General features: G+C 42.7%; 1 protein-coding gene across 3 annotated transcripts in view; it reads right to left on the bottom strand.

Annotated features, from left to right (window-relative positions):
- Nucleotides 1-27,979, bottom strand: part of LOC139562936 (AT-rich interactive domain-containing protein 3B-like) — a 63,388-nt gene that overhangs the window by 10,264 nt on the left and 25,145 nt on the right. For all 3 annotated transcript variants that reach the window (XM_071381125.1, XM_071381127.1, XM_071381126.1), the window contains exons 3-4: nucleotides 16,601-16,678; nucleotides 16,200-16,272 (exon numbers count right to left, since the gene is read on the bottom strand). In XM_071381125.1, the coding sequence (XP_071237226.1) occupies nucleotides 16,200-16,272; nucleotides 16,601-16,678 (151 nt within the window). The remainder of the gene's footprint in view (nucleotides 1-16,199; nucleotides 16,273-16,600; nucleotides 16,679-27,979) is intronic.

Below are 27,979 nucleotides of genomic sequence, written 5' to 3'. Positions count from 1 at the left end.
TGAACTATAGATTGTACATGTAGACTATAGATTGCCGCTATGACATAATATCAGTTTCCTGTAAGATTAAGGAAGTGCCAACAGCCCAGTAATGTGTCCGGAGTCCTGTCTCTCTGTGTGGTGGATGAGATGACATCAGGCAGGATGTTTGATTAGCACAGAGAGCATAGTGTCACTACCACCAGCCACCACAGCCCAGCACAAAGAGAGAACAGAGACAGAGAGAGAGAGGCCGGGTAGAGGGTAGATAGATCAGGAGCCAGTAGCTCTGCGCTTCCAGAACATACAGCCTATCAAAAGCAGCAGGAATGTGGTGTAAAAAGGCCAGCCTGAGCCCTGGTCAGGCCACGGTTATTTAATGCAGCGCTGCAAGGACATCAATCCTGCATCAAACAATTAGTACAACTGCAGGGGTCAAAGGTTGGCCAGGGGTTATTGATGTCTGAATTAAAGTGCAGGTCAGCAGGAAGCCGTTTTCATACACAGCCAGCCGTATGTCCCCCTGGACAATGAGGCCAGAACAGATAAGCACAATAGACCTGACCTGCACGGACAACCCAGCATTTAGGCTTTAATTCACACCAATGCCTCTATTCCATTCCAGGAGACTAATATCAATGTTAGGAATAGGACCATCAGGAAGCGATGTAGAGAAGCGAATCAGTATTTTAAATTTAGACAATAGATTTTTACTCTGAAGTAGATATTCTGCCTGCGTAAACAAAATACAAACACTACAATAAACCTAATGGTACAATAAACCTGATGGTACAGAATCAAATGAACACGTTTCAACAGGATCTGCTGAAATGTGAGCAAACTGCAACAACCCATTTATGAAAATGATTAAATGACGTAATTAACCAAAGCCCCTTCAGCTGGACTGGAGGAGATAGAGAAACATTAGTGAGAACTAACAACCCACCAGTCTTTGGTGATAAACATATGCTCCAGCTCTTTTAGGCCTGTGGGCACAATCACTTTAAACAGGTTTTAATCTGAGAAACACAACCCCAGAGTCAGTCGATGTAGAAATGAGTAGCAGAGCAGAGTAGCCATGATAGCAGGCCACATATTGAACAGCTGAAGCATTAGCTCAAGCTAGCGTTAATGTAGGCCACTATTGGCTGCTTTCCCTCAAAGGGCAGCAGGGATTTGTCCACAGCAGCACCGAAACAATTTGTAATTGGCTACAGGCTTCACCTCCCATCGTCCTTTGCCCTGGACTGATTTCCCCCCAGGGACAGGGCCATCAGGAGGCAAGTGATTAATGGCTGTGGAGGTCAGGGGTCATGGTGGTGGGAAGTGCTGTGGTGGTGAAGGCCCCCTGAGCCACTCCCTAACTCCTTCCTCCAGTCGCGGTACTTCCAGTGTTCAGACAGGGCCAGAGCCCAACAGAGAGAGGCCCCCAGGAGGCACCTCACTGGGAGGGAGTTACAGTACAGTAATTGAGGTATTATTTCCAGTAGTGAGCACAGTCCAGCTTAGAAGACACTATGCTGGATAGAGAACAAGACCGAAAGAGAGTGAGACCAGCCTACTGCAGTCTGAACCAGTCAAATCAGAGAGTCACAGTTCCAGGATTGAAAAAACACACCAATGAGACTGGTGTTGAAGCATCCCCTTGTCACATGATAGGTTTAACCCCCTTCACCATCCACACTGCTCCCTACAGTTCCAAGGATGTGTTCAATCTCCATGTGACAAAAAACAAGGTCATTACATGATGATCCCTGACCAATGTTTTTGTAAAACAGCTGTCTGCATTAAAGAGTTCTATAATAAATAAATTATATATAGCTGATTTCACATTACTGGCACTCCAGCTGACAGGGACTGGGGAGAAGAGACAGGAAATGCATTTTCACAGAATGTGTTGCCACGAGGTGTGGGGTTTCACTACCATCCTGCTCCACCTCCTCGGAAGTGAGGGAGGAGGAAAAGAGGAAGGAAAGAGAGGATGGAGAGAGGTGAGAGAGAGACAAGGACAGGCAGGAGCGCATTTATAAGCCCATCATTATCTAAAGGATATATTGCTTTCTGTGGACCCCCCCATGCTCTGAGAGAGGGAAGGAGCGGATGAGGTGGATGGGACAGCCAGCTGGATAAAGCCTGGATTACTGCTATAAAAAAGGTGTCAGCCAAAACACAAATGGCCTCTGCCTCATGTCAGTGTCTGAGTCCTTTCAGATGATCCCCTCCCCCCCGAACCCCTTTGGATCCCCCCCTTCCCAACCCACCACCAGCAATATCCCAGATTAGACCAAACAAGGGCCTGCAGCTCCCCACCACTGTTCTGTTCTGCCTCTCTGTCTCAGACCCACTACAGTCTACAAGCAGCCCTGACTGCTCCTGCTGGATGTTTAGTTTACCCAGGGACCCAGGCCATTTGGTTTACATGTTCATATGTTGAGCCTGGTATTGTCAGAGCCTGCTCTGCCGCTGCTGGAGCAGCGTTTGTTTTATTTTTAATGCCGGGCCGAGGGACATAGAAGGTAAAGTCCAACGACGGTATGGAATTCTTCAGCTATCTTTAGTCTGGGGAGAGCCATTCATATGCATCACATGACTGACCAATTCAGATCAAGTGGTACGGAATACGTATGTGGACACACAGCAGCCAAACAGCCGTCCTATCTAGAGAGAGTTAAGATCACCCCCTATATATGTAGGAGGCTAATAACACCAGGCAGGCGGGGATATAAAAGCACAGCTGGTGCCGGCCAGGCCGGGGGGGGGGTAGTATCTCATGACAAACCATGAAAAATAAACCCCACAACAAACATTTGAAGAGTAAATTACAAAGAGACCTTCCATTATATGTTAAGCTCAATACACAACATGTAAATCACTAGATTGAGGCCTGGGAACGAGAGCCCTTTTTATTTATAGGACAAATCCTTTGATACATCAAGTTTCGTTAATGATAAAGGAACAACAGTAACAACTCACGGAGTAGACCGTGATCTGGCTGCGGTCCAAAATGGGGACGTAATCTCTATCTCCTTGGGAACAATTAGTTCAGTAAGAAGATCAGCGATAAAGGGGTGAGAGAAGGAGCAAGAGAGAGGGAGAGAGAGAGAGAAAGATTAAAAAGAGAGAGAGAGAGAGAGAGAGAGAGAAACATGACTCCCTCCTCTCGGGTCATAAAGACGGGTCACAAAGATGGGTCACCTGGTGAATTGGGGGAGGGGGATTGAAAGGGCGGAATGTGGATAGCGTGAAAAGTGAGACTGTAACCCAAATCCCTTTGGTCCCTCGAGGCCAAGCGGGGTCTGGTTTGGACTACTGGCTGACTGGACTCTAATCAACAGTGCATCAGATAAAGAGGTGATGGGGGGGTGCATCTCACCTGCAGGTAAACATGGCCCGGAAGACGGAAGAGATCTAGCCCTGATCTCAAATCCCTCCATCTCAACCAGAGATCAAACCATAGCCTACACTTTTACATTTGTATTCAGTTACAGTTTCAGTAGTCTAATATAACCAAATTGTACTGGCGGGTACATCTCTGTCAATAAAATAAAATTTAAGCAAAAATTGGCTTGATGTTGAAATTTGACATGATGAGCACATTACTAGACGGCTTTTTGATCTCCACTGTGCTTCTACGTTTACTCTCCCCGTCAAAATATGAAACGTCATCATGCTCGTCTGAGGTAATAGAGAGAGACAGGTCTGAAATCAGCTGCTCCTCAAATAACAAAAGAGCAGTGACCACAGAGGTGGTCAACGAGAACAGGGCTGGTTTAGAGGGCAGGTAGGGGACAGAAACCTCTCCACCGGCAGGTGGACCATTGACAGGGTCTCAGTGGACCTCTGCCCCCCCACTCTTCTCTTTATTTCATAGATAACTGCTCCAATCAATGGACACCCAGATTGACAGATAAAACCATCAGCTGGCGAGCCTCATTTGTAGCCCAGCAAGAGGTGATCAATACAGGAGCATCAGCTGCTGTGGACTGGGGATAGCATAGGGTCTGGAGGAGAGGAAACCAGGCACCCCTCACAACTCAATACAAAACCCTCTCTATGGTAACTGCTGATTGGAACATTGAGCTGGAATGGAACAGTCTATATACGTGGACCATAGTAGCGTGGGCTGACATTGTAACCTAGAGAAAGCAATAAAAAGTAGAAGGTCTAGGATCGATACTGTAGCACTGACTGTGTGAGTAAATGAGTACAACACACACCAAGGCTCTTTTGAGACATCCTTTATCCCCCGACAGTACAGACATCTGTCATTCCTTGTTTCCCTTGAAAACCCAACGTGTACCAGTACATTACTGAGTCGTATGTAACGGTACTATATACACCATACTGTATGTCAGCGCAGGGCTATTGTGCTGGTGAAGATCTCCTTCGGGGGCCGTTAACTATTTCAGTCCATCCATCACTGGATGGAGAGGAATCCCAACTCCAGTGCACACAGAACAGGAGACATATGGAGAAATGGACAAAGAGAGAACTAGAGAGAGAAATATAATGTTACATTAACGTTACAACGGTCAGATTGAAACCTTGTCAAATAGAGTAGGGAATCGTCACAGCTCTATTCATTTTGTTTCTGTCTGCAACGTTTACATCACTGAACACACCCCACAACCAAGTCGATTGATTCAGGAAAGGACAGGAAGAGGTGGGGGTGGGGAGAGGAAGAAAGACACTAAAACATAAAAGAAGGGCGGGCCCCTGATGGTACCGAAACTAAAAACAAATAAGATGGAGTAGATTCCCATCGAGCTAACATCAGGAAAACCCCAATTTCCTTTGGTTTGAAGTGGGGAAAAACAGAGGACAGACGGGTCTGCCTGTGGATGAGCCTGCATCTAAATACAGCTTTGTAATTTGGGCGGGCGGGGTTTTAAAATTACCCAAGACAATCTCAGACCTCTAACATATCAACACGCTGACCACATCTTTGATCAAAAAAGAGAGAAATGTCTGCAGCTAAGAATAATTGTCCTTTTTGGCATCTGTCTAGATTCTATAAGGCATTTATTATAAAGCAGTGGCTCTGACTGCACTGGGCTGGGGTTGGCCCTGCGGTTCCCACCCTTTCCTCCCTCAGGGGCCCACTCTACTCTGCCAGCCCATCCCCAGCTCCTGCCTGTCTGGACCAGCCCCAGACCCAAATTGCGTCTCAAATAGCACCATATTCCCCATATAGTGCACAACTTTTAACCAGGGCACAGGTCAAAAGTAGTGCTCATAGGGCTCGGGTCAAAAGTAGTAAACTATATAGGGAATAGGGTGCTGTTTGGGACACACCCCCAGTGACGGATCGCCCATTTCCAGGGGAAATGAAAGACTGTGGCCTTGTTTCCAAACACGCAGGCCTGATGCCTCCCTTCACTCCACTTCCCCTCTGATGCCTCTGTAGTTGTGGCACCCTCTCCCCTCTCTCCTTTCCCTGTTCCTCCTCTGTCTGTCGGTTACCTCTATCCCTCATGCCCTCCTCCCTTGCAGTCCAGACACGTGGCGGTCTTTCCCTAGTCTGCTGTCCGTCAGTGTTCCCCCTATCAAAAAGGCGGGGCACCCCAGTTTTAGGGGCTCATTAATCATTCTCTTCAGGACAGGAGGCCCCTTAATCCAGCCCCTCCCCCCACCGCCTGCCCTGCACACTACCCTCGGCCCCTATCCCCCACGGTGTTATCAAGTTTCAGTGGCTGGAACTGTAGCACAATAAACAGAGGGAAAAGGGGGAGAGGGGAGAAGAGAGGGAAAAGTGGGTGAGGGGAGAAGAGAGAAGAGAGGAGCGGGGGAGGGAGGAGGACAGAGGAGAGATTTTCCAGTACCATCACATTTCTATTCTGGCCCCAGTCACTGTTCTTTACAGCCATGTTTCACACACTTCTCATAAGGAACTGAATCTGTGAGCTAGTCATCTATATAACGTGCTGCTACACTCACAGTTGCTACACTCATGGTTTTGAGTTAGTAGCGTAGTGAATCCAGAATGAAATTCAAATAAATGGTTTCTAAATCAGTGCACCATATGAGTAGCCTGACGTTTTACCACCTGTCAGACCAGCGGGGGAGGTTAGATTCAACAGGTTTGGATTCAGTTGGAAACCATTTTGCTCACACAACACCTACTATAATAGTATGGACAGATGTGCACATATGAAAGAGCTGGTAAAACTCTCAGGCAAGTCATTTCCAGAAACTGTTAAATGAAAATAAAGCCCTATTAAACAGGCCACAGAATGTTCCCATTGTAGCTCTGCTAAAGTGTGTGTGTGAGTGTGTACAGCACAGTGAGCCTCCCTGTCCTGTATTGGTGGGGGGGTGGGGGAGGGCTCTGTAGCGTGAGTGTTAGCCCTGCTCAGAGTGGTAATGTAATGCATACATGGATCCCCTGGAGCCCATTCGTGGTGTAATTGGTGTGGACAGAGCACTCCGTCTCTGGGTTACTGTTAGGGACTTCCACGCGTCCACTGTTCCCACGCCACTACACTACGCAGCCCTGTCCGCCAACACATCGCCAAGCCAACGTGGCCGGCCCTCAGTAAACACAGCTGACTGACCGACAGCCTGGTAACATTAAGACGATTAAGGCACAACTACTGTCAGCCTCGAGATTCAGTCACTAGCTAATAGGCCTGGCTGTGCTGAGCTGGCTGGTGGAGCTACTGTAGTTCAAAGAGAGGCCTGCCTTCAACAAATCCAAATCAATTCAGAGTTTATTAGTCACATGCACAGGGTCGCAGATGTAATTGCAGGGTACAGTGAAATTCTTAAGCTCAGAGTTCCAACAATACAGGTTAAAAAGAAGTGAATGAAACAATAAAATAATAATAATAAGTAAAATAATAGAATATAAAAAGATCACAAGACGGCATATATACACTGAGTGTACAAAACATTTCCATGACAGACCGTCCAGCTGAATCCAGGTGAAAGCTATGATCCCTTATTGATGCCACTTGTTAAATACACTTCAATCAGTGTAGATGAAAGGGGGGAGAGACAGGTTAAAGAAGGATTTTTAAGTCTTGAGACAATTAAGACATGGATGTGTGTCATTCAGAGGGTGAATGGGGGTGAATGAGGGTGAATGGGCACGACATAAGATTGAAGTGCCTTTGAACAGAGTATGGCAGTAGGTACCCGGCGCACCGGTTTCAGGAAGCTGATTCTTATATTTGGTATACTCAGCGTATGTTTACAACTAGTTTTAAATTCTATACAGCTGCTGCAGTTAAAAGTGGTGATGTGCGTAAACAAGGATACGTGTCCATAGTGACAAGAATACATGTCCATTGGGGTTGAGTGGGGGAAGCAAGTAGTTGACTAGTGGTGGCTATACATGATGCAAAACCACCATCAGATCAGTTTCTGTCCCTCTCTCCAGTCTAGTCCTGACTTTTCTGGTTAAATGGCACAGACAAGGCCGGCTTACAGTATTACAATCTAAATCTTTACTACGGAGGATTTCACTAGAATAACCTTAGTTAGCTCTTACTCCAATAGCCAAACAAACCCCCAGCATCAGTTTTTTTGACGCATCAACTTACTACATTACACTCGACACTAAACCATGTTACAGTCGTGGCCAAAAATATGGGCTCCACAATTCTTTATTTCACTGTTAATATTACAGAACCTTTGTTTTTGATTCAGAACCTAATATATCCATTCAACAGAAATGACATTGACAAAATGATTGACACTAGACTTAATATTTGGTAGCACAGCCTTTGGTCAAAATAACTGCAATCATGCGCTTCCTATAACCATCGATGAGCTTCCTGCACCTCTGTACCGGCACTGCTCTTGTGCAAACTGCTCCAGGTCTCCCAGATTAGAAGGGTGCCTTCCCCCAACTGCTGTTTTCAGATCCATCCACAAGTTTTCAATGGGATTTAGATCTAGACTCGTTGCTGGCCACTTCAGAACAGTCCAGCGTTTTGTCTGGAACTGTTCCTGGGTGCTTTTTGAAGTGTGTTTGGGGTCATTGTTCTGCTGGAAGACGCCTACCATTTATACTGTATCAAATCAAATCACATTTTATTTGTCACATGCACCGAATACAACCGTGAAATGCTTACTTACAAACCCTTGACACATCAATGCAGTTAAGAAAATCGAGTTAAGAAAATATTTACTAAATAAACTAAAGTAAAAAACAAAAACAAAATTGTAACAAAAAAATAACAATGAGGCTATATACAGGGGCTACCGAGTCAATGTGCAGGGGTACAGGTTAGTTGAGGTAATTTATACATGTAGGTAGGGGTAAAGTGACTATGTATAGATAATAAACAGTGAGTAGCAGCAGTGTAAAAACAAGAGGGGTGCAGGGGTGGGTCTATGCAAATAGTCTGGGTGGCCATTTGATTAATTGTTCAGCAGTCTTATGGCTTGGAAGTAGAAGCTGTTAAAGAGCCTTTTGGACCTAGACGTGGCGCTCCGGTACCGCTTGCCATGCGGTAGCAGAGAAAACAGTTTATGACTTGAGTGACAGGAATCTTTGGCAATTTTTTGGGACTTCCTCTGACACCGCCACCGTATACTAAGGTATTTCATAATACCAACGGTATGATTTTCAATACAATTTTAGGGAGTTAGGGGCACAGCTGCAAGGGTGCACGCTACACCACCCACTGCTTATAAATATAAGAAATCTAAGATGTAGCAAATTAATGATAACCTGCTGTCAAGATCAAGCTTCTTGGTTACAGCAAAGACATTAAATCACCTCATGGTTCAAGATTCTTGTCGTCAAAACTGTTTTGTGTGTATTTAAAAATATATTTTTAAATGATATACATATATATAAAAAAATATGATTTTTCGCCACATTCGGTAATAGCGTATACCCACCCCTGTGTGGTACAGAAACAGTATGAAAGTCTGGATACCGCCCAACCCTACACTACACAAGCTTCCAAATTACTAAACTTTGTTGTTAAAGTATAAAAACATGAGATCCCAAACCCGTTAACACGGTTGCTTAACTCTTGACGTTCCACGGGTCTCCTCTGAACAAGGTAGATCCGCTTTTAGTTTTAACGCTCCACATTTTTTGGAATCACTTACAAAATGCATTACATTTGGATTCCCTGGTGCCCCTAGCCCAGTTTAAACCCCTGGTGATAAATGAGTTCACCAAGGTATGCAACGGTTTTGATATATTGACTTGAATAACTTATGTATAATGGCTGTGATGTTTGTAATGTTCTAATGTAATGCACCAGTTATTCTATCTTGTACTTTATATTGTATGTCATCAGGGCACCATTGAAAATGAGATCCTGGTCTCAATTGGTCTCCCATGAATAAATAAAAGTTAAAAATAACAACATGACAAGACAGGACACTGCTTCATAGGCAGCAGGGACAACTGGGATGGATCAAACTACTCACTAGTTCGGGGGGTCTATCTTTTTTGTTGGAGAGGTGGGGGGGTGTTAAACACTTGTCTTAACCCCACTCTCTCTCCGTCCCGTGATTCCCTAAACAGAAGTCTCTCACACTCGTTCTGTCCATCAGACCTAGGCACCATTAATCATCTCAAGTGGACAGGGCTGACAGGCATTTGGCTGCTTTGCACTGGTTTTTTTTTCTTCATAAAGTGCCCGTTTCTCCTACAGTCTCCCTTACTGCCCCCTCCACCTCCCTTACCCCCTCCCTCCCAGCCCCCATCCCATCTCAGAGCAAGAGGTGAGGGAGGGGTGTCAAAACAAAACAAACAATCACCCATCTGCTTAAACTGAAGCCTTTAAGATGGTTAATAGCAACACAACAGTGTCAAAGTTTTTCTCCACGTTCCCAACGAGAGAGAACGCAGGAAGGGAAACGGATACGATAAACAATAAGGCTACAGGAAAACATGGCAGCTAAACACTCCTGAGTCCTCAGCCACCAATTGAAGAGGAAATGCTGCTGCTGTTGCTGCTACTCTAATGTGGGGCGCGTCAATGGGCCTCTTCACAGGCTCATTGGGTGTATGACAGCTGGTGAAATTCCTCAACAATGAACACACAAACACGCCTGTTTTTAGGCACACAAGGCCAAATGGGATTCTCTCGTAAGCTTCCTTTCAGTTATTTCCCACTTCCCAAGGACCTGGGGGGGCATGAAGTGGGTAATTGCTCCTCCATTTGGGCCTCTCAACCTTCCCATTTCCGCTTTTCTTTCTTTCACTCCTCAGAAACTCACACTCTCTTCTCCAACTAACATCTTTGATCAGCTGTCAGCTGTCCAAATATATTCAATATCATTAGCTTAGAGTGTTTTCTCCTACTTCAAAACACGGTAATATAATGAGAAAAATGTTTGACACTCAAAGAACAAAGAACAACAAAATGAAATGCAGTATCCAAGTATAAATCTGTATTTCCATTTGATGGTGCAGCAGAAGCCACAAAAACAAACCAAAAATGGAGTACAGTGCCTCATAACAGGGCCAGACATCATTTTGTCAGAGAGATCACTGGCCTGGCCTGCGAGGCAAGCGGCTGAGGGCTGCATCTCACGGTAGTCCTGGGGAACGTGTGCTGTGCTGCGGCCCTGTTCTCACAGCCGAGTGGGAAGACAGCCAAGCAATTTGTTCTCCATGATTAAGGCCCCGATTTAGGAGACAGCGGAGGTCAGCCAAGTGCCGCTTATTGAAGTAGAAAAGAGGGGGGTTCTTTCTCTCTCAGGCCACAAAGAGGTATTGACAGGGTAGCCACGTAGGTGAAATTCTTTGCTGCACCATGGTAATGACGGAATAGAGAACATCTCAGCTAAAAGCATTGACCTTCTGGTTCTAGAATGATCCTGTGATATCATCAATAAAGAAGCCTGGGGGTTATCACTCTCTCAGTGAATCTTATTGGAAACACAACACAGCTAGAAATCAGGACTCACCCATCACCACTCACAATTATCTTGAATAACTTCTTTGACTCATCACTGCTGCTACTGTTTACCATCTGTCACTTTATTCCTAGTTATATGTACAGTACCAGTCAAAGGTTTGGACACACCTACTCATTCAAGGGTTTTTCTTTAATCTTACTATTTTCTACATTGTAGAATAATAGTGAAGACATCAAAACTATGGAATCATGTAGTAACCCCCCCAAAAAGAGTTAAATCAAAATAGATTTTGTATTTGAGACTCTTCAAAGTAGCCACCCTTTGCCTTGATGACAGTTTTGCACACTCTTGGCATTCTCTCAACCAGCTTCATGAGGAATGCTTTTCAAATAGTCTTGAAGGAGTTCCCACATATGCTGAGCACTTGTTGGCTGCTTTTCCTTCACTCTGCGGTCCAACTTATCCTAAACCATCTCAAAATGGGTTGAGGTCGGTGATTGTGGAGGCCATGTAATCCAATGTAGCACTTCACCACTCTCCTTGGTTAAATAGCCAATACACAGCCTGGAAGTGTGTTTAAGGTCATTGTCCTGTTGAGAAAGAAATGATAGTGGGACTAAGGGCAAACCAGATGGGATGGCGTATCGCTGCAGAATGCTGTGGTAGCCATGCTGGTTAAGTTTGTCTTGAATTCTAAATAAATCACTGACAGTGTCACCAGCAAAGCACAGATTTCCACCGGTCCAATGTCCATTGCTTGTGTTTCTTGGACAAAGCAAGTCTCTTCTTCTTATTGGTGTCCATTAGTAGTGGTTTCTTTGCAGCAATTTGACCATGAAGGCCTGATTCATGCAGTCTCCTCTGAACAGTTGATCTTGAGATGTGTTACTTGAACTCTGTGAAGCATTTATTTGGGCTGCAATCTGAGGTGCAGTTAACTCTAATGAGCGTATCCTCTGCAGCAGAGGTAACTCTGGGTCTTCCTTTCCTGTGGCGGTCCTCATGAGAGCCAGTTTCGTCATAGCACTTGATGGTTTTTGCGACTGCACTTGAAGAAACTTTCAAAGTTCTTGACATTTTCCAGATTGACTGACCTTCATTTCTTAAAGTAATGATGGACTGTCGTTTCTCTTTGCTTATTTGAGCTGTTCTTGCCATAATATGGACTTGGTCTTACCAAAATAGGGCTATCTTCTGTATACCACCCCTACCTTGTCACAACACAACTGATTGGCTCAAACACATTAAGAAGGAAAGAAATTCCACAAATGAACTTTTAACAAGGCACACCTATTAATCAAAATGCATTCCAGGTGACTACCTCATGAAGCTGGTTGAGAGAATGCCAAGAATGTGCAAAGCTGTCATCAAGGCAAAGGGTGGCTACTTTGAAGAATCTAAAATCTAAAATATATTCTGATTTATTTAACACTTTTTTTGGTTACTACGTGATTCCATATGTGTTATTTCATAGTTTTAATGTCTTCACTATTATTTTACAATGTAGAAAATAAAAACCCTTGAATGAGTTGGTGTCCAAAATATTGACTGGTACTGTACACCTTTAGCTATCTCAATTACCTTGTACCCTTGCATATCGAATCGATACTGGTACCACTTGTATATAGCCAAGTTATTTACTCATTGTGTATATATTATTACGTGTTTAACTTTTCTATTATTTCTCCATTTCTTTCTCACTGCATTGTTGGGAAGGGCCTGTTAGAAAGCATTTCACTGTTAGTCCACACCTGTTGTTTACGAAGCATGTGACACAACACATTTGATTTTGAAACTCATCCTGGCACCATGTTCTGAACAAAATGATGCATCATGAATGAAACCAGGTTGAACTTGACTGGTTGTGAAAACAACACACTTGCAGTATGAGTGGATAAAAAAGGAAACCACAAAAAACAACTGATTAAATCATCATCTATCCAGTTTTAGTCGGCTTGATGAAGATTCCGATCTGACCAACATAGTACAAGGGTCAGCCTTCCACTCCCCACTGTCAGAGCAGTGACATGCTAATTGGCCAATGACAAATCCTCTCCCTCTAACTAATACATTATCCCCCAACAAGACATCTAAAACACACGTGCCAGGCCAGGCCGGCCAAGCCCAGGGACCAGGGTGGGGAGTCACTAGCTACCGCTGATTTCACTGGCCGTGTGAGGACACACATAAGGCTCTCTCTACAGGGACTCAGTCATCTGACTGTCTTAAGATCAGAGTCGATGGCATCCGCCGTGGCAATGTTTTGAGAGTATCTTAGTTCACACACACAGTGAAACTAACTAACTATGTTACATTTGGCTCTATAGTCCAGCATTTTGGATTGGAGATCAAATGTTTCATATGAGGTGACAGTACAGAATGTCAACATTTATTTGAGGGTATTTTCATACATATCTGTTTTAAAAGCAAGTGCTTTATGTATCTAGTCCACACATTTGAGGAAGTGAAGTATTTGGACAAAATTCACTGAGTGTATTAAAGTAGTCAAAAGTTTACTATTTCGGCAAATATTCCTAGTACACAATGACTACATCAAGCTTTTGACTCTACAAACTCGGATTTATTTGCAGTTTGTTTTGGTTGTGTTAGGTTTTGCTAAGTACGTAACTTTGTGTTGCATATTATGGGTGGTCAGGGTCAATGGGTTCCGGGTTCAACACCCTTCTTGGGGCAGGATAATAAAACAAGACGAAATAGCTGTGAAATGTTTCTGGTGTATTTTTAAGGGAAAATACATCCAAAACTTTCCTGATAATTTGGTCAATATATCCCAACCACAACTGAAATACCAATAATTTCTGTATTACTTTAAACTGTTGGTCTAACTCTAACAATTAAGAAAGAAACCATGCTTGACAAATTCTTGGTAGAACGACTGAGAAAGTCAGTTCTGGGGTTTGATTGAATGTTTGCTACGTTGCGTAACGGCTTGTACTGAATGACGCTTCCCCAAAACGTTCTTCAACTTTCTTGAACAGACTTTAAGATACTCCACATTTGCTCCATTTGGTAGGTGTGCTGAGGTGTGGCTTGAAGCAATGAGTGACATATTTGAAGGGAACCCACAACAGAATCCCTCCCCGTTTTCAACCGGTCATTCAGAACACCCCCGTTTCCATTTAATTGAATGTTTAATTATGTTTTTTTTTGTACTGAACGCAGCCCTGGTGACTTTTCTACTACAAAATTAATGAAAGTAAAATGGTGACACCTTTAAAATAGAATTTCTCCTTGAAAAAATGTGCCTAACAAAATATTGGTCCATATTATCAGGCTGGTGTGTTATTTAGCAATAAGCATTATCACCTGTAGCCCAAATTATGCAGCATAGTGGCTATAAATAAATAGGCAGAAACATGGGGTTGCCCATATGTATTTGTACTAATCATTAGCTAGATCAGGGCTTCCCAAACTTTTTCAGTCATGGCTCCCTTTCATCTTGGGTGAACATAATTTTGGCCTTCAAAATAGTTTTCTAAACATAAATAAGGAGGATAGGTTGCTGCTGCTGGTCAGAGTCTATGAGACAAGCAGGCTGCCTCTTACTGGGGAGAGAAACAGGCTTGTTTGAGCCTACTGCCTGAGGTTCAGAGAAACAACTTTTCTCTAATTCTGTAGCCTACTACAAACCAGTTGTTTCAAAGTTTATAATACTACCAAAGTTGTCTTTGAACTCTCAAAACTGAGCCCAATATAACCATTACCAATTATCACTGGCTTTGAAAAATAACACTCACATGCGAGATGCTCGTCACTTCGCAATATAAACTTTTCCATTTGAAAAATAGAATTTTATATACAATTCTTATTCGTGTTTACATTTGTTTTATTTATTTAAATATTAAATTCATTATGGTACAGTGCCTTGAGAAAGTATTCACCCAGTCACTACAAAAATACAATCCTTCCTAACTCAGGGATTTCACCATGAGGCCTGGTGATTTTAAAACCGTTACAGAGTTTAATGGCTGTGATAGGAGATAACTGTGGATGGGTCAACAACATTGTAATTACTCCACAATACTAACATAAATTAAAGAGTGAAAAGAAGGAAGTAACGTTCTTTGTGCCTCTACATTTCTCACTGAACCTTTTTCACATTAATTCACGATTATCCATAATCATGGTAGTATCCACATGAATGTAGAAGTGTTCAGAAACATATTCTATTCTTACTCACAATAAAAGTGACTCCAAAATGACAATACATTGGTCACCATTCAGTTCCTATTGAGCAAAATATAACCAGAAACAACCAAAACAAACTACAAATGCATCCGAGTTTGTAGAGTCACAAGCTTGATGTAGTCATTGAGTGCAAAGGAATATGGGGCCAAATACTAAACTTTTGACTACTTTAATACACTTTTAGTGAATTTGTCTAAATACGTGACCTCCTAAAATAGATACATGAAGTGCTTTCATTTCTAAACTGTAAAACAGATATTTATGAAAATACCCTCCAATAAAAGGTGACATTCTGTACTGTTGCCTTATATGAAACACCTGATCTCAAATCCAAAATGGTGGAGTATAGAGACAAATAAAAAAATGTAGCTTCACTGTTCAAATACATATAGAGAGGAGTGTACCTGGCAATTGAACATGACCTAAAAGCATTCTGAAAATGTGATATGACCACAGGGAAAAAGCTATGTTTATAAGATACTGGGAAAATACTGCAAATTACAGGTTGGATTGAACTGAGCCTTTTATCCCTTAGCAGTTCTGTAGTCTGAGGTGGTCTCTCTCATTTGAGGGGCGATGTTTAGAAAGCAGACTGATTGTGGAGCCTTCCAGGCTGTTTGCTTAGTGAATTAGTCACAGCCTAAACAGGTCCTCTCAGGTCTGAGACTTGTGTGTGTGTGTGGGGGGGGGGGGGGGGTCAGAGGGGACAGCAGGAGACTGATCTCACCTGACAACACCTTTAACACAGCAAAACAGGATTTACAGTGTTCTATAGTTTAAGTCTATTTTTTAGTTGACTACTCTTTTCTCTGAGGAGAGGAAAGGCTTGTTTCGTGTGTGTGTGTGTGTGTGTGTGTACGTGCGTGCGCGTGCTTGTCAGAGGGGACACCAAGAGACTGATCTCATCTTTAACACAGCTTAACATGATTTACAGTGTTCTACAGTTGAAGTCTACTTTCTAGTTGACTACTCTTTTCTCTGAGAAAGGGCTTGTTTCGTGTGTGTGTGTGCGTTTGCATGCGACTGAAAGTTGAAGAGAAACTATGGTGTTGTGAATCATACAGGCAAGACAATCTTTGTGAGAATTTCAGTATCTCTACAAGTGAACTGTAGTACATAGAAGAGGAAATGGAAGTAGTAGGGGAAAGTTGCTTTCTAAACGTCAGTCTTCTTACCTCTTTTCTGCATGTAGGTGAACAGGTCATCCAGGAATTCCTTTCTGTTGGGGTCACTGTCAAGCTCATACAGCTGAAGGTGAAAACCATTGCGTTTCAGTCAGTCTTATCTTTTGATACTTTTAAATAAAGCATTTAAGTCCAACATGCATTTGTATTTATTGAATTGCTTCTAATCAATTGGCTAACTAAAGGAAAGCAGGAAGTATCATCAAGCAATCACTACTAATAAATAGTAAGGGTTCATTATATAAAATCTGACCAGTGACCTTCTCTATGAGATTAATAACATTCTTTCTTTACTGCTAGATAGGTATTTGATGACCTGTTAGAGCTGTGTTCTGAGTGCTAACCAAAGCCTGGTTCAGCCATAATGTGCTCCAGACCATATACGTACGTACCTTAGCAAAGTCTCTGGAGGCCTCTCCTCTTCCTCCTCTTCCACTGTCATTCTCATCTGCCCAAGCACCACTCCCATTCTGCGGAGAGATGGCGCGGAGAATTAACATCCAGCACACCCAAACATACACACGCTTAGGGCTGTGGCGGTCACGAAATTTTGTCCACCGTTTTTTTTTCATGCAAATGACTGCCAGTGTCATAGTAATTGACTGAAAAAAACAAAAACAAAACAGGTTTAGCATTTCAAAGACTGCACGCATACAAGCCGCTGATGCGCGCCTTTCAACGTCTACATTGAAAAAAAGGATAATAAATCCATTTAACTCTTTAGAACCCATAGTGGCTGTCAACGACCTTTCTTTAAATTACTATAGCGCCCGCGAAGTGCCTTTCTTTCTACAAAAATATCTGTTTCTCGCTGGCTAGCCTGTTAGGCAAGAAAAGTTGTGTGTGTCGGTAAATTTGGGCTGCGCACGCAAAGTGTCAACCTTGTGCTTTGCTTGCGCCGCCGTCAGTTGGTCGTCTCACTCCCTCCCTACAAAGACAACCAGCTAACTAAGCCCATAGAAATATATTAAGAAGTGCCTTAAACCTGTTAGGCTAAATTGCAGAAGATCATCTTTGCAATCTTTTACTTTCAACATTATAAATAAATAAACAATAGTTGAAGTGTTGTATCTGTAAACCGTTGTGCCACATACAATTGAGGTCGGAATTCTACATACAGTTTGGTTGGAGTCGTTAAAACATTTTTCAACCCCTCCACAAATTTCTTGTTAACAAACTATAGTCTTGGCAAGTCGGTTAGGACATCTACTTTGTGCATAACACAAGTAATTTTTCTAACAATTGTTTACAGACAGATTATTTCACTTATAATTCACTGTGTCACAATTCCAGTGGGTCAGAAGTTTACATACACTAAGTTGACTAAGCCTTTATACAGCTTGGAAAATTCCAGAAAATGATGTCATGGCTTTAGAAGCTTCTGATAGGCTAATTGACATCATTTGATTCAATTGGGGGTGTACCTGTGGATGTATTTCAAGGCCTACCATCAAACGCAGTGCCTCCTTGCTTGACATCATGGGAAAATCAAAAGCCAAGACCTCAGAAAACAAATTGTAGACCTCCAGAAGTCTGGTTCATCCTTGGGAGCAATTTCCAAATGCCTGAAGATCTCACGTTCATCTCTAAAAACAATAGTACGCAAGAATAAACACCATGGGACCACACAGCCGTCATACCGCTCAGGAAGGAGACGCGTTCTGTCTCCTAGAGATGAACGTACTTTGGTGTGAAAAGTGCAAATCAATCCCAGAACAGCAGCAAAGGACTTTGTGAAGACGCTGGAGGAAACAGGTACAAAAGTATCTATATCTATATCCATAACGAGTCCTATATCGACATAACCTGAAAGGCCGCTCAGCAAGGAAAAAGCCACCGCTCCAAAACAACCATAAAAAAAGCCAGACTACGGTTTGCAACTGCACATGGGGACAAAGATCGTACTTTTTGGAGAAATGTCCTCTGGTCTGATGAAACAAAAATAGAACTGTTTGGCCATAATGACCATCGTTGTTTGGAGGAAAAAGGGGGAGGCTTTCAAGCCGAAGAACACCATCTCAACCGTGAAGCATGGGGGTGGCAGCATCATGTTGTGGGGGTGTTTTTCTGCAGGAGGGACTGGTGCACTTCACAAAATAGATGTCTTCATGAAGAAGGAAAATGTGGATATATTATGTGAATATATTGAAGCAACATCTAAAGACATCCGTCAGGAAGCTAAAGGTTGGTCGCAAATGGGTCTTCCAAATGGACAATGACCCCAAGCATACTTCCAAAGTTGTGGAAAAATGACTTAAAGACAACAAAGTCAAGGTATTGGAGTGGCCATCACAAAGCTCTGACCTCAATCCTATAGAAAATTTGTGGGAAGAACTAAAAAATAGTGTGTGCGAGCAAGGAGGCCTACAAACCTGACTCAGGTACACCAGCTCTGTCAGGAGGAATGGGCCAAAATTCACCCAACTTATTGTGGGAAGCTTGTGGAAGGCTACCCGAAAAGTTTGGCACAAGTTAAACAATTTAAAGGCAACGCTACCAAATACTAATTGAGTGTATGTGTAACAGTATAACTTTAGTCCGTCCCCTCGCCCCGACCCGGGCGCGAACCAGGGACCCTCTGCACACATCAACAACAGTCACCCACGAAGCATCGTTACCCATCGCTCCACAAAGGCCGCGGCCCTTGCAGAGCAAGGGGAACCACTACTTCAAGGTCTCAAAGTGAGTGACGTAACCGATTGAAACGCTATTAGCGCGCACCACCGCTAACTAGCTAGCCATTTCACATCCGTTACACTCACCCCCCTTTCAACCTCCTCCTTTTCCGCAGCAACCAGTGATCCGGGTCAACAGCATCAATGTAACAGTTTAACTTTACGTCCGTCCCCTCGCCCCGACCCGGGCGCGAACCAGGGACCCTCTGCACACATCAACAACAGTCACCCACCGCACCACAAAGGCCGCGGCCCTTGCAGAGCAAGGGGAACCACTACTTCAAGGTCTCAAAGCGAGTGACGTAACCGATTGAAACGCTATTAGCGCGCACCACCGCTAACTAGCTAGCCATTTCACATCCGTTACATATGTAAACTTCTGACCCACTGGGAATGTGATGAAAGAAATAAAAGCTGAAATAAATCATCCTCTCTACTATTATTCTGACATTTCACATTCTTAAAATAAAGTGGTGATCCTAACTGACCTAAAAAAGGGAATTTTTACTAGGATTAAATGTCAGGAATTATGAAAAACTGAGTTTAAATGTATTTGGCGAAGGTGTATGTAAACTTCGGACTTCAGCTGTACTTTGACTTCTTACCATCTATGAAAAGTAATCTGACCATGGGTCTTGAAGTGCCCTATATAGTCTTTATTGTTATAACCTGACCTATCTATAAACATATCCATCAACGTCTTCGTGTACTCATATTCATGAACGTCTCTGTACTCCTGTCTGCTTATCTATCAGCCTGACATACAGTTCCAGTCTAAAGTTTGGACACACCTACTCATTCAAACCTACTCATTTTTATTATTATTATTATTATTTTTTTTACTATTTCTACATTGTAGATTAAGACTGAAGCCATTAAAACTATGAAATAACACATATGGAATCATGTAGTAACCAAAAGAAGTGTTAAACAAATCCATATATATTTAATAATTATTTTATATTTCAGATTCTTCAAATAGCCATTCTTCAAGAAGCCTTGATGACAGCTTATAAATAAAATTTTAAATATATATTGGTTTAAAAAGAATGTTGGTTACTACATGATTCCATATGTGTTATTTCAAAGTTTTGATGTCTTCACTATTATTCTACAATGTAGAAAATAGTAAAAAATTAAGAAAAACCTTGCAATGAGTAGGTGTGTCCAAAACTTTTGACTGGTACTGTACATATGCACACCATGAACTGAGAAACAATCTGGCCACTAAGGGCTTCATAAAATAATTTTGATTGATTTAAAGTGCTGTACAGCATCATGATGATACTGTTCACGGTGTGAGTGTGTGTAAGTAAAATGGGAAGCATGTAACTACCACACAATTTATTATGGAAACCCCTAAGAGGTGATTATTAGGAAGAGAGTATGTGTATGGTTGAGAAAAAGTGAGGAAGGAAGAGAGAGACAGTGTGAGAGGGAGAGAGATTATGTTCCTGACCACAATTGTTTCCTATTAGTTGCTTCCCTCCCTCCCTCCAGGTCAGTGAAAGTGAGGGAAGTGATGTGGAGAGTCAGGGCTCTGCAGGGAGGAAGAGGAGTTAGAGATGATTGGAGAGATAGAGATGTGGAGCGAGGAGGAAGAGGAGAGTGATGAGGGAGGAAGGTGAGGAGAGTGATGAGGGAGGAAGGTGAGGAGAGTGATGAGGGAGGAAGGTGAGGAGAGTGATGACGGAGGGAGAGAGAGGAGAGTGATGAGGGAGGGAGAGAGGAGAGTGATGAGGGAAGGCAGAGGAGAGGGAATGTAGAGGAATATGGAGAAGAGGAAGCAGAGGGAGAGCACACCCGAGAGGGGAGCCTACATTTCCATGGAGTGTTTCTGCCCCAAGGCCCACCATTCACCCTTGTACCACACCCCCAGGGCCTAAAGTGACAGTGGCTGGGGGTTTTGAGTTGTAGGAGACTGTTTGTTTTTCTTCACATCTGCTGTTTAACACCAACCTGTCTGCCACCACATCCAATTCACTGAATTGTTGTCAAAGTAGGCTACTATTTCTACATTTTGTGTCAGGCCTAGTCTGTACTAAATCTTATTGAGAGAGGTTACCTACATTTTGAAATAGTCTCCGAATAGTTGTTTGCATTTTTACAGAAGAAAGAATCATAGTCAATCAAATAGCTCACGTTGTGTGTATTTTGAAATACTTTCTGAATATTGTTCTCTGGTCACATTTCTGATTATTTTTTAAATATTTATATGTAAATAATATTTATAAGTATAATATTATACTTGGTACATTTAGTGAGTAACGTAGTGTTTGAGTGTTTTTTTTATAGTGATTGTAGACAAAAATGAGTGTTATTCCTACTGACATGAATGTGATCTTTAAAACTAAGTTAACTTCTAATTGTCATTTGTTCTTTGTTTTAGAGCTATTTATGTTTGAAATGTTTGAGAAAATGAGCTTCATCTTGAAAGTTCTCAGTAATCTCAGCAGCATTCTAGAATTCTATTGTGGTCTAAATGGTTATTATAAACTAGGTGGTTTATATTGTACACCTCAGGCATGACAAAATATTTGTTTTTACTGCTTTAAATTACGTTGGTAACCAGTGTATAATAGCAATAAGGCAGCTCGGGAGTTTGTGGCATATGGCCAATATGCCATGGCTAAGGGCTGTATCCAGGCACTCCACGTTGCATCGGGCATAAGAACAGCCCTTACTGGTGGTATATTGGCTATATACCACACCCCCTTGGGCCTTAATGCTTAAATATACACCCTCACAATAAACCCATTTTTTTTTATTTTAGGCAGGTGCAAAGAAACATGATATGAAGAAAATGTATTTCGGCCTACTGTATGTTATCTGGCTATGCTCCATGCTATAGGTTAGTTAATTTTTTATTTATTTATTTATTTAACCAGGTAGGCCAGTTGAGAACAAGTTCTCATTTACAACTGCGACCTGGCCAAGATAAAGCAAAGCAGTGCGACAAAAACAACACAGAGTTACACATAAACAAACGTACAGTCAATAACACAATAGAAAAATTTAGCTGACAAGATATGCTTATAAGCCCCGTGCAATTATTTTATATGATTTTATTGTAAGAATAATATAACTGAACTTAGCTGAATAAAATAGAAAGGATATTTTTCACATTCCAGAGCGAGTGTGCATATTCAGTGGCAATGCTTAAAAGTGTTCCTTTGAAACAGGTCCTATACGCTAGATTTAGCAATATTTGGCAAATTTAGTTGTGAATGATACAAACCTTACAATGTCTTAGAAATGAAAACATATTGCAAAATAAATATTGCACTCTGTTCCTTGCCTCAGGCTGCACACCATGTTCTCTCATCAAGCTACATGTTTCCACAACGAAACAAATTTAAATAAACTCGACAGCCCCTATCTCTGCTCGCTCGAGAAAGGAATGAGTAAGTGAGAGGACAAGAAGGAAATATTTTGTAGCTAAAAAGGTCATGTGTCATCAGCATATTCTTTAAGAAAATATAAAAATTCCCTATTACTAGGGATGCACGATATATCGGTGAACATATCGTAATCGGCCGATATTAGCTAAAAATGCAAACATCGGTATCGGCCCGATGTCTAGTTTAACGCCAATGTTAAAAACCAATGTCAAAACTACCGTTCATACCTAAACTCAGCAAAAAAAGAAATGTGCTCAATGTAATTGAGATCCGGGAACTTCGCTGGCCATGTCAGAACACTGACATTCCTCTCTTGCAGGAAATCACGCACAGAACAAGCAGTATGGCTGGTGGCATTGTCATGCTGGAGGGTCATGTCAGGATGAGCCTGCAGGAAGGGTACCACATGAGGGACCCTTCATCGGACTGAGCCTGCAGGAAGGGTACCACATGTCTTCCCTGTTACGCACAGTGTGGAGATTGCCTGCAATGACAACAAGCTCAGTCCAATGATGCTGTGACACACCGCCCCAGACCATGATGGACCCTCCATCTCCAAATCGATCCCGCTCAAGAGTACAGGCCTCGGTGTAATGCTCATTCCTTCGACGATAAACGCGAATCCGACCATCACCCCTGGTGAGACAAAACCGCGACTCGTCAGTGAAGAGCACTTTTTGACAGTCCTGTCTGGTCCAGCGACAGTGGGTTTGTGCCCATAGTTGTTGCCAGTGATGTCTGGTGAGGCCCTGCCTTACAACAGGCCTACAAGCCCTCAGTCCAGCCTCTCTCAGCCTATTGCAGACAGTCTGAGCACTGATGGAAGGATTGTGCGTTCCTGGTGTAACTCGGGCAGTTGTTGCCATCCTGTACCTGTCCCGCAGGTGTGATGTTCGGATGTACCGATCCTGTGCAGGTGTTGTTACACGTGGTCTGCCACGGCGAGGACGATCAGCTGTCCGTCCTGTCTCCCTGTAGCGCTATCTTAGGCGTCTCACAGTACGGACATTGCAATTTATTGCCCTAGCCACTTCTGCAGTCCTCATACCTCCTTCCAGCATTCCTAAGGCACGTTCACGCAGATGAGCAGAGACCCTTGGGCATCTTTCTTTTAATGTTTAATGAAGATCTGTGAAGCTATTTGGATTTTTACGAATTATCGTTGAAAGACAGGGTCCTGAAAAAGGGCCGTTTCTTTTTTTGCTGAGTATATATAATGTAGGTACAGGACTTAATGACGCCACACAAAATGTTGCGCTACACGTGCAACACAGCATTCCTAACCTAGCTCACAATGTCTGCTGTGTGGATCGAGCAGTCAACAAGTCAAGCAGTCATTTGAAAGAGTAAGAAAATTTCAGCGAGACAATTCAAAGGCGAAATCCATTGAAGCCAAGATAACGGAATTCATTACACTTGACAATCAACCGTTCTCTGTCGCGCGTGATGTTGGCTTTCGCCGACTGGTCGAGCACCGGGACACACTACCAAGTGCGCTATTTTTCAGATGTTGCCCTACCGGAGTTACACAGTAATACCGTCACTACTATTAGCTTCACAACATAGATACTATGGAACACCGTTTGGGTCTTTGTGCATCAAAAAAGATACAGTAGCACTGTCAAAGCTGTACAAAAAAAGTCTGCAAACAAGCAAAGACCTTCCATAAACAATGTGTCTACAATACCGCGTTGATAATAAAGCATAATTTGTTCGACCGCAACTTCTGGGGTAGCTAGCTTTAGCTTGGTACCTAGCGAGCACCAATACAACCAGCCTGGAAACAATGACCAGTAGAAACTGCAGTCATTTTCATTATTCTTAGCAATGATTTAGGAATCCTTGTGAGTAAGTATTAGCTAGGTAGCCACTTGTTGTTCGCCTATTGAAATTGAACTTCAGTTCATGAAAATAAATAGCTAGCCAGCTACTTAACCCTGTTGCTCAAAGCTAATGTTATAAGCAGCCAGCTAGTTTCATCTGGCTAATGAGGCTTGACCGGACCGAGTTATGTGTTGTGAAGCTAGCCACAATAAGGATTAGGCACAATAGTGGAATTTGCGGTTTGCCTTCAAAATAAAATTGTCATTGACAGTGACGCAAATTAATACAAATAGTAGAATTATGCCATGATTTTATTTTGAAGGCTAATTGCAAAGTCCACTATTATGGCTAATCCTTATTGTGGCTAGCTTCACAACACATAACCCGGTCCGGTCAAGCCTCATTAGCCAGATGAAACTAGCTGGCTGGCTGGCTAGGTTCACATAGATGGTCCCACCACCATTATTCAAATAAGAACTGTTTTATAAATTAGGGTTATTTTAGACGATGACACCTAGTTAGTGTGACACCTAGTTATATAGTTAGTTAGCTAACTATAGCTACTGAAACAGATTGTCGTTTTGCATGTTTTTGGGGAAGAACATTGTTTGCATCCATCAGCTAGCTAGCTTTTTTTACAACCAGCACTGTAGGTGCGTGAGACAACTTTACCAGCATCATAGCATACGTATCGATGAATCATTGTGACATATGAAATACGAGTGATTGATTACACTATGTGTAATAACTAGGTAAAAATGTATGAACGCGTTAAATTATTATTTGACGTGCAGTCACATTCAGGTCCTGATTGGTCAACAAGCTTATTTGACACGTCAAAGTGTGTTATTTGACGTGTATCTTTTTTGACACGCAAACAAACAAACGGTGTTCCATAGAAATCCTGGTTGAGAATGAAACAACTGAACAAATGAGCAACGAAACAGCACAGCAGGTAAGTGATTTTTTTTGTTTTGATTATGTTTTACTGGTAATGGGGACATACGTGAATGCCAACAAAATATATTTTTGGTCAGTGTGGTGTGTATATGTGTAACCTTTATTTAACTAGGCAAGTCAGTTAAGAACAAATTCTGATTTACAATGACGGCCCGGACGACGCTGGGCCAATTGTGCGCCGCCCTATGGGACTCCCAATCACGGCCGGATGTGATACAGCCTGGATTCGAACCAGGGACTGTTGTGACGCCTCTTGCACTGAGATGCAGTGCCTTAGACTGCTTCGTCCATGTGTGTGTGTTAACTATTTAACTGTACTAGAATGCTTAAAAGGCTGCTAAAATTTTAAATATTGGTTATCGGTATTGTTTTTTTTGGCAAGAAAAATATCGTATATCGGTATTGGCCAAAAATGTAATATCAGTGCATCACTACCTATTACTAGGCTATTTAAAATAAAATACAAATTCACTATAATTGTAGGCAAACTCCGTAAGCCGCCCTGCACAACTCAGTGAACCAACAGCATCGCCTAGGCCTATACGTTCTCTCCCAGACTCATAGACATAAAGTTTGGAGCGTTTCATAAGGTAACTAGTCCATCCAGTAGGCTATGCATAATAATACAGTCCACACTTAAAGGCATTTACTAAAATTTGGTACAATTTTGGAGCATAGGATAGACCAATTATGTACCAAAGACATCTTAAATCTTTTTATTTTTGTTTTTAATGTTTTTCTTCCGTGGGTAATATACAGTGATGTGATTTTGGATTGCATTTGCATTGATGTCAGACTGATTAGAGGGACAATAGAGCCCTGAGTACCAGCCATTAGCACCTGATGGTCGTTAGCGAGTTAGGTACTACCAATACATGTCCAGAGTGCATAAGAGGAGATTACCGTGACTCAAGGGTCACGTGGAATTTGACTGCGGTCATGACTCATGACTGCCAGTGTGGCGGTAATACGGTCACCGCGACAGCCCTACAAACACTCACAAAGCATTTCTTTGGAATCTGTGAGTGAAGCCTGAGGAGTTGTGTTCCTCAGAAGCTCCTGTGCCCTTCCCCCATTAGCCAACATCTCAATTTCACCTAAACCATCTACATCTGGGCCCGGACCCAGACCTGCCCCCACCAGGCCTTCCAACCCAGCTGGATACCTTGGGCCCCCCCCATCCCTCAACCCAAAAGCAGCTGCAGCAGGCGGCCAAGTTAATGGGGTGTAGCAGGGCTGACAGACAGGCTGGTCAGTAGCCCTCACCAGAGGCGGATTGGTCATAAGGGGGGAGGGGGGGTCACTCAGTGGCCCCACAGGACGGAAGATAAAGGAACATAGGGGTAGAAGGTAAAACAGGATGTGCAGAACAGGAATTTCTCCTTTAAGACAAACCCAATAAAAGTATCAGGAATCAAAACAAGATCCGGACAGGAGAGAGAAGAGAGGGACTGTTAATAGCCCCAAGCCCATTGGTCAGTACGGAAGAAAACTCCTGAAAACGAGAGGCAGGAGGCCAAAGGTTGTCAAGGCCCCAGAGAGTAAGTTATTTTCACCCGCTCACTCACTTGGCATGTGAACATCTATATCTTAATGGTTGCCAATGGTCATGCAGTCTAAATAGATATTGATATCAGCTTAAAACACAGATAGATTTCAATCCAGTTCTGAACCAAATATCCCTATTCGTGTTTCTAAGTAACTGGTCAAACAAATATCTTTTTACAATAAAAATCTTGCATAGTTTTCTTTATCAAACACTTTAGGTGTACATTTCCACAAAGGGCTCAGACACACCAATAGCATTGGCTGGTTGAGAGTACTTTGCACCTCTGAACAGAGCGACGGCTGTGATTTGCACACCAATTTAACATGTAGAATCTGTGAAAATGTCAGCAGTCAGACACCCACCAACGGGTGGTCCATAAAACACAGAGCGCTTAACAATCGGCAGATGAACGCTAGACCCACATTCGGTGCAATGTGTGCGAGCCTTAAGTAACAAAGATTACAACAGGACCATCAAGAAAGTACACATGCAAAATAGTACATTTATACATCTTTATTGACCCCCCTTGCACACTATTTGGTTGCTTTTGTTCAAGTTGGACCATTAGAAATGATAACATAAGATAATTCATATTACGACCATGCATAATCCCACATACTGCATTTACTTTTTCATTCAAAATGTTGCGATCTCATAAACAACATTGTTGTTATCTTTTCCATGGCCCAGAGGTCATTGTGATGTAAAAAGCCATAAACCTATATCTGTCACACTCAATCATTTCACTAGTCTGGCTAACACGGAACTCTCAAAGTCCTTCTGACTTCAGAGTCTGGAATGGCTCTTTGATGTTATCGGCACAATGCTTTGATAAAGAAGGGGGCTGTGCTTTTACTGGTTGTCTCTCCTCTGTCTTTCTCACTCAAACACCCAGACGCACAGACCCCCGAGAGCCGCCCCCTTCCATTACAACGGCTGGATTTTCAAATCCAAACAGAGCGAGGTCTCAACCCGAGAAAAAAAAAAAAACATTTGAGAGAACCAAATCTGAACGTGTGAGTGACTCATCACTGAAGATCTAACTACCAGTAGCCCCCTCCCTCTCCAAAGGGTGAATATATAATATGATAACTATTGACAGTGAGCAGTGACAGTTGGGTTATCGGCCGCCATTTGTTAGAGTACACACGTGCACACATCTCCCCAAGGGACACTCTGTGCTGCACTGGGCTGTGAGAGCGGGGGTCAAGGTGTGTGTGACATCACAGGCAACAAAGGTCTGTGTGATAGAATGTCACAGCTAAATGACAGACTTCCAGCGTCTGGGCCAGCACACCTGTCCACTGACCCACGTCTGTCTAGGGTACTGCATACCTGTCTGACCGACTGTCTGCTCCAGGG

The sequence above is a fragment of the Salvelinus alpinus genome, chromosome 33 (genome assembly GCF_045679555.1).
Source record: "Salvelinus alpinus chromosome 33, SLU_Salpinus.1, whole genome shotgun sequence".
Classification (NCBI taxonomy): Eukaryota; Metazoa; Chordata; class Actinopteri; order Salmoniformes; family Salmonidae; genus Salvelinus; species Salvelinus alpinus.
The sequence above is the reverse complement of the archived record's forward strand: the minus strand, read 5'-3'. Positions and strand labels throughout refer to the sequence as shown.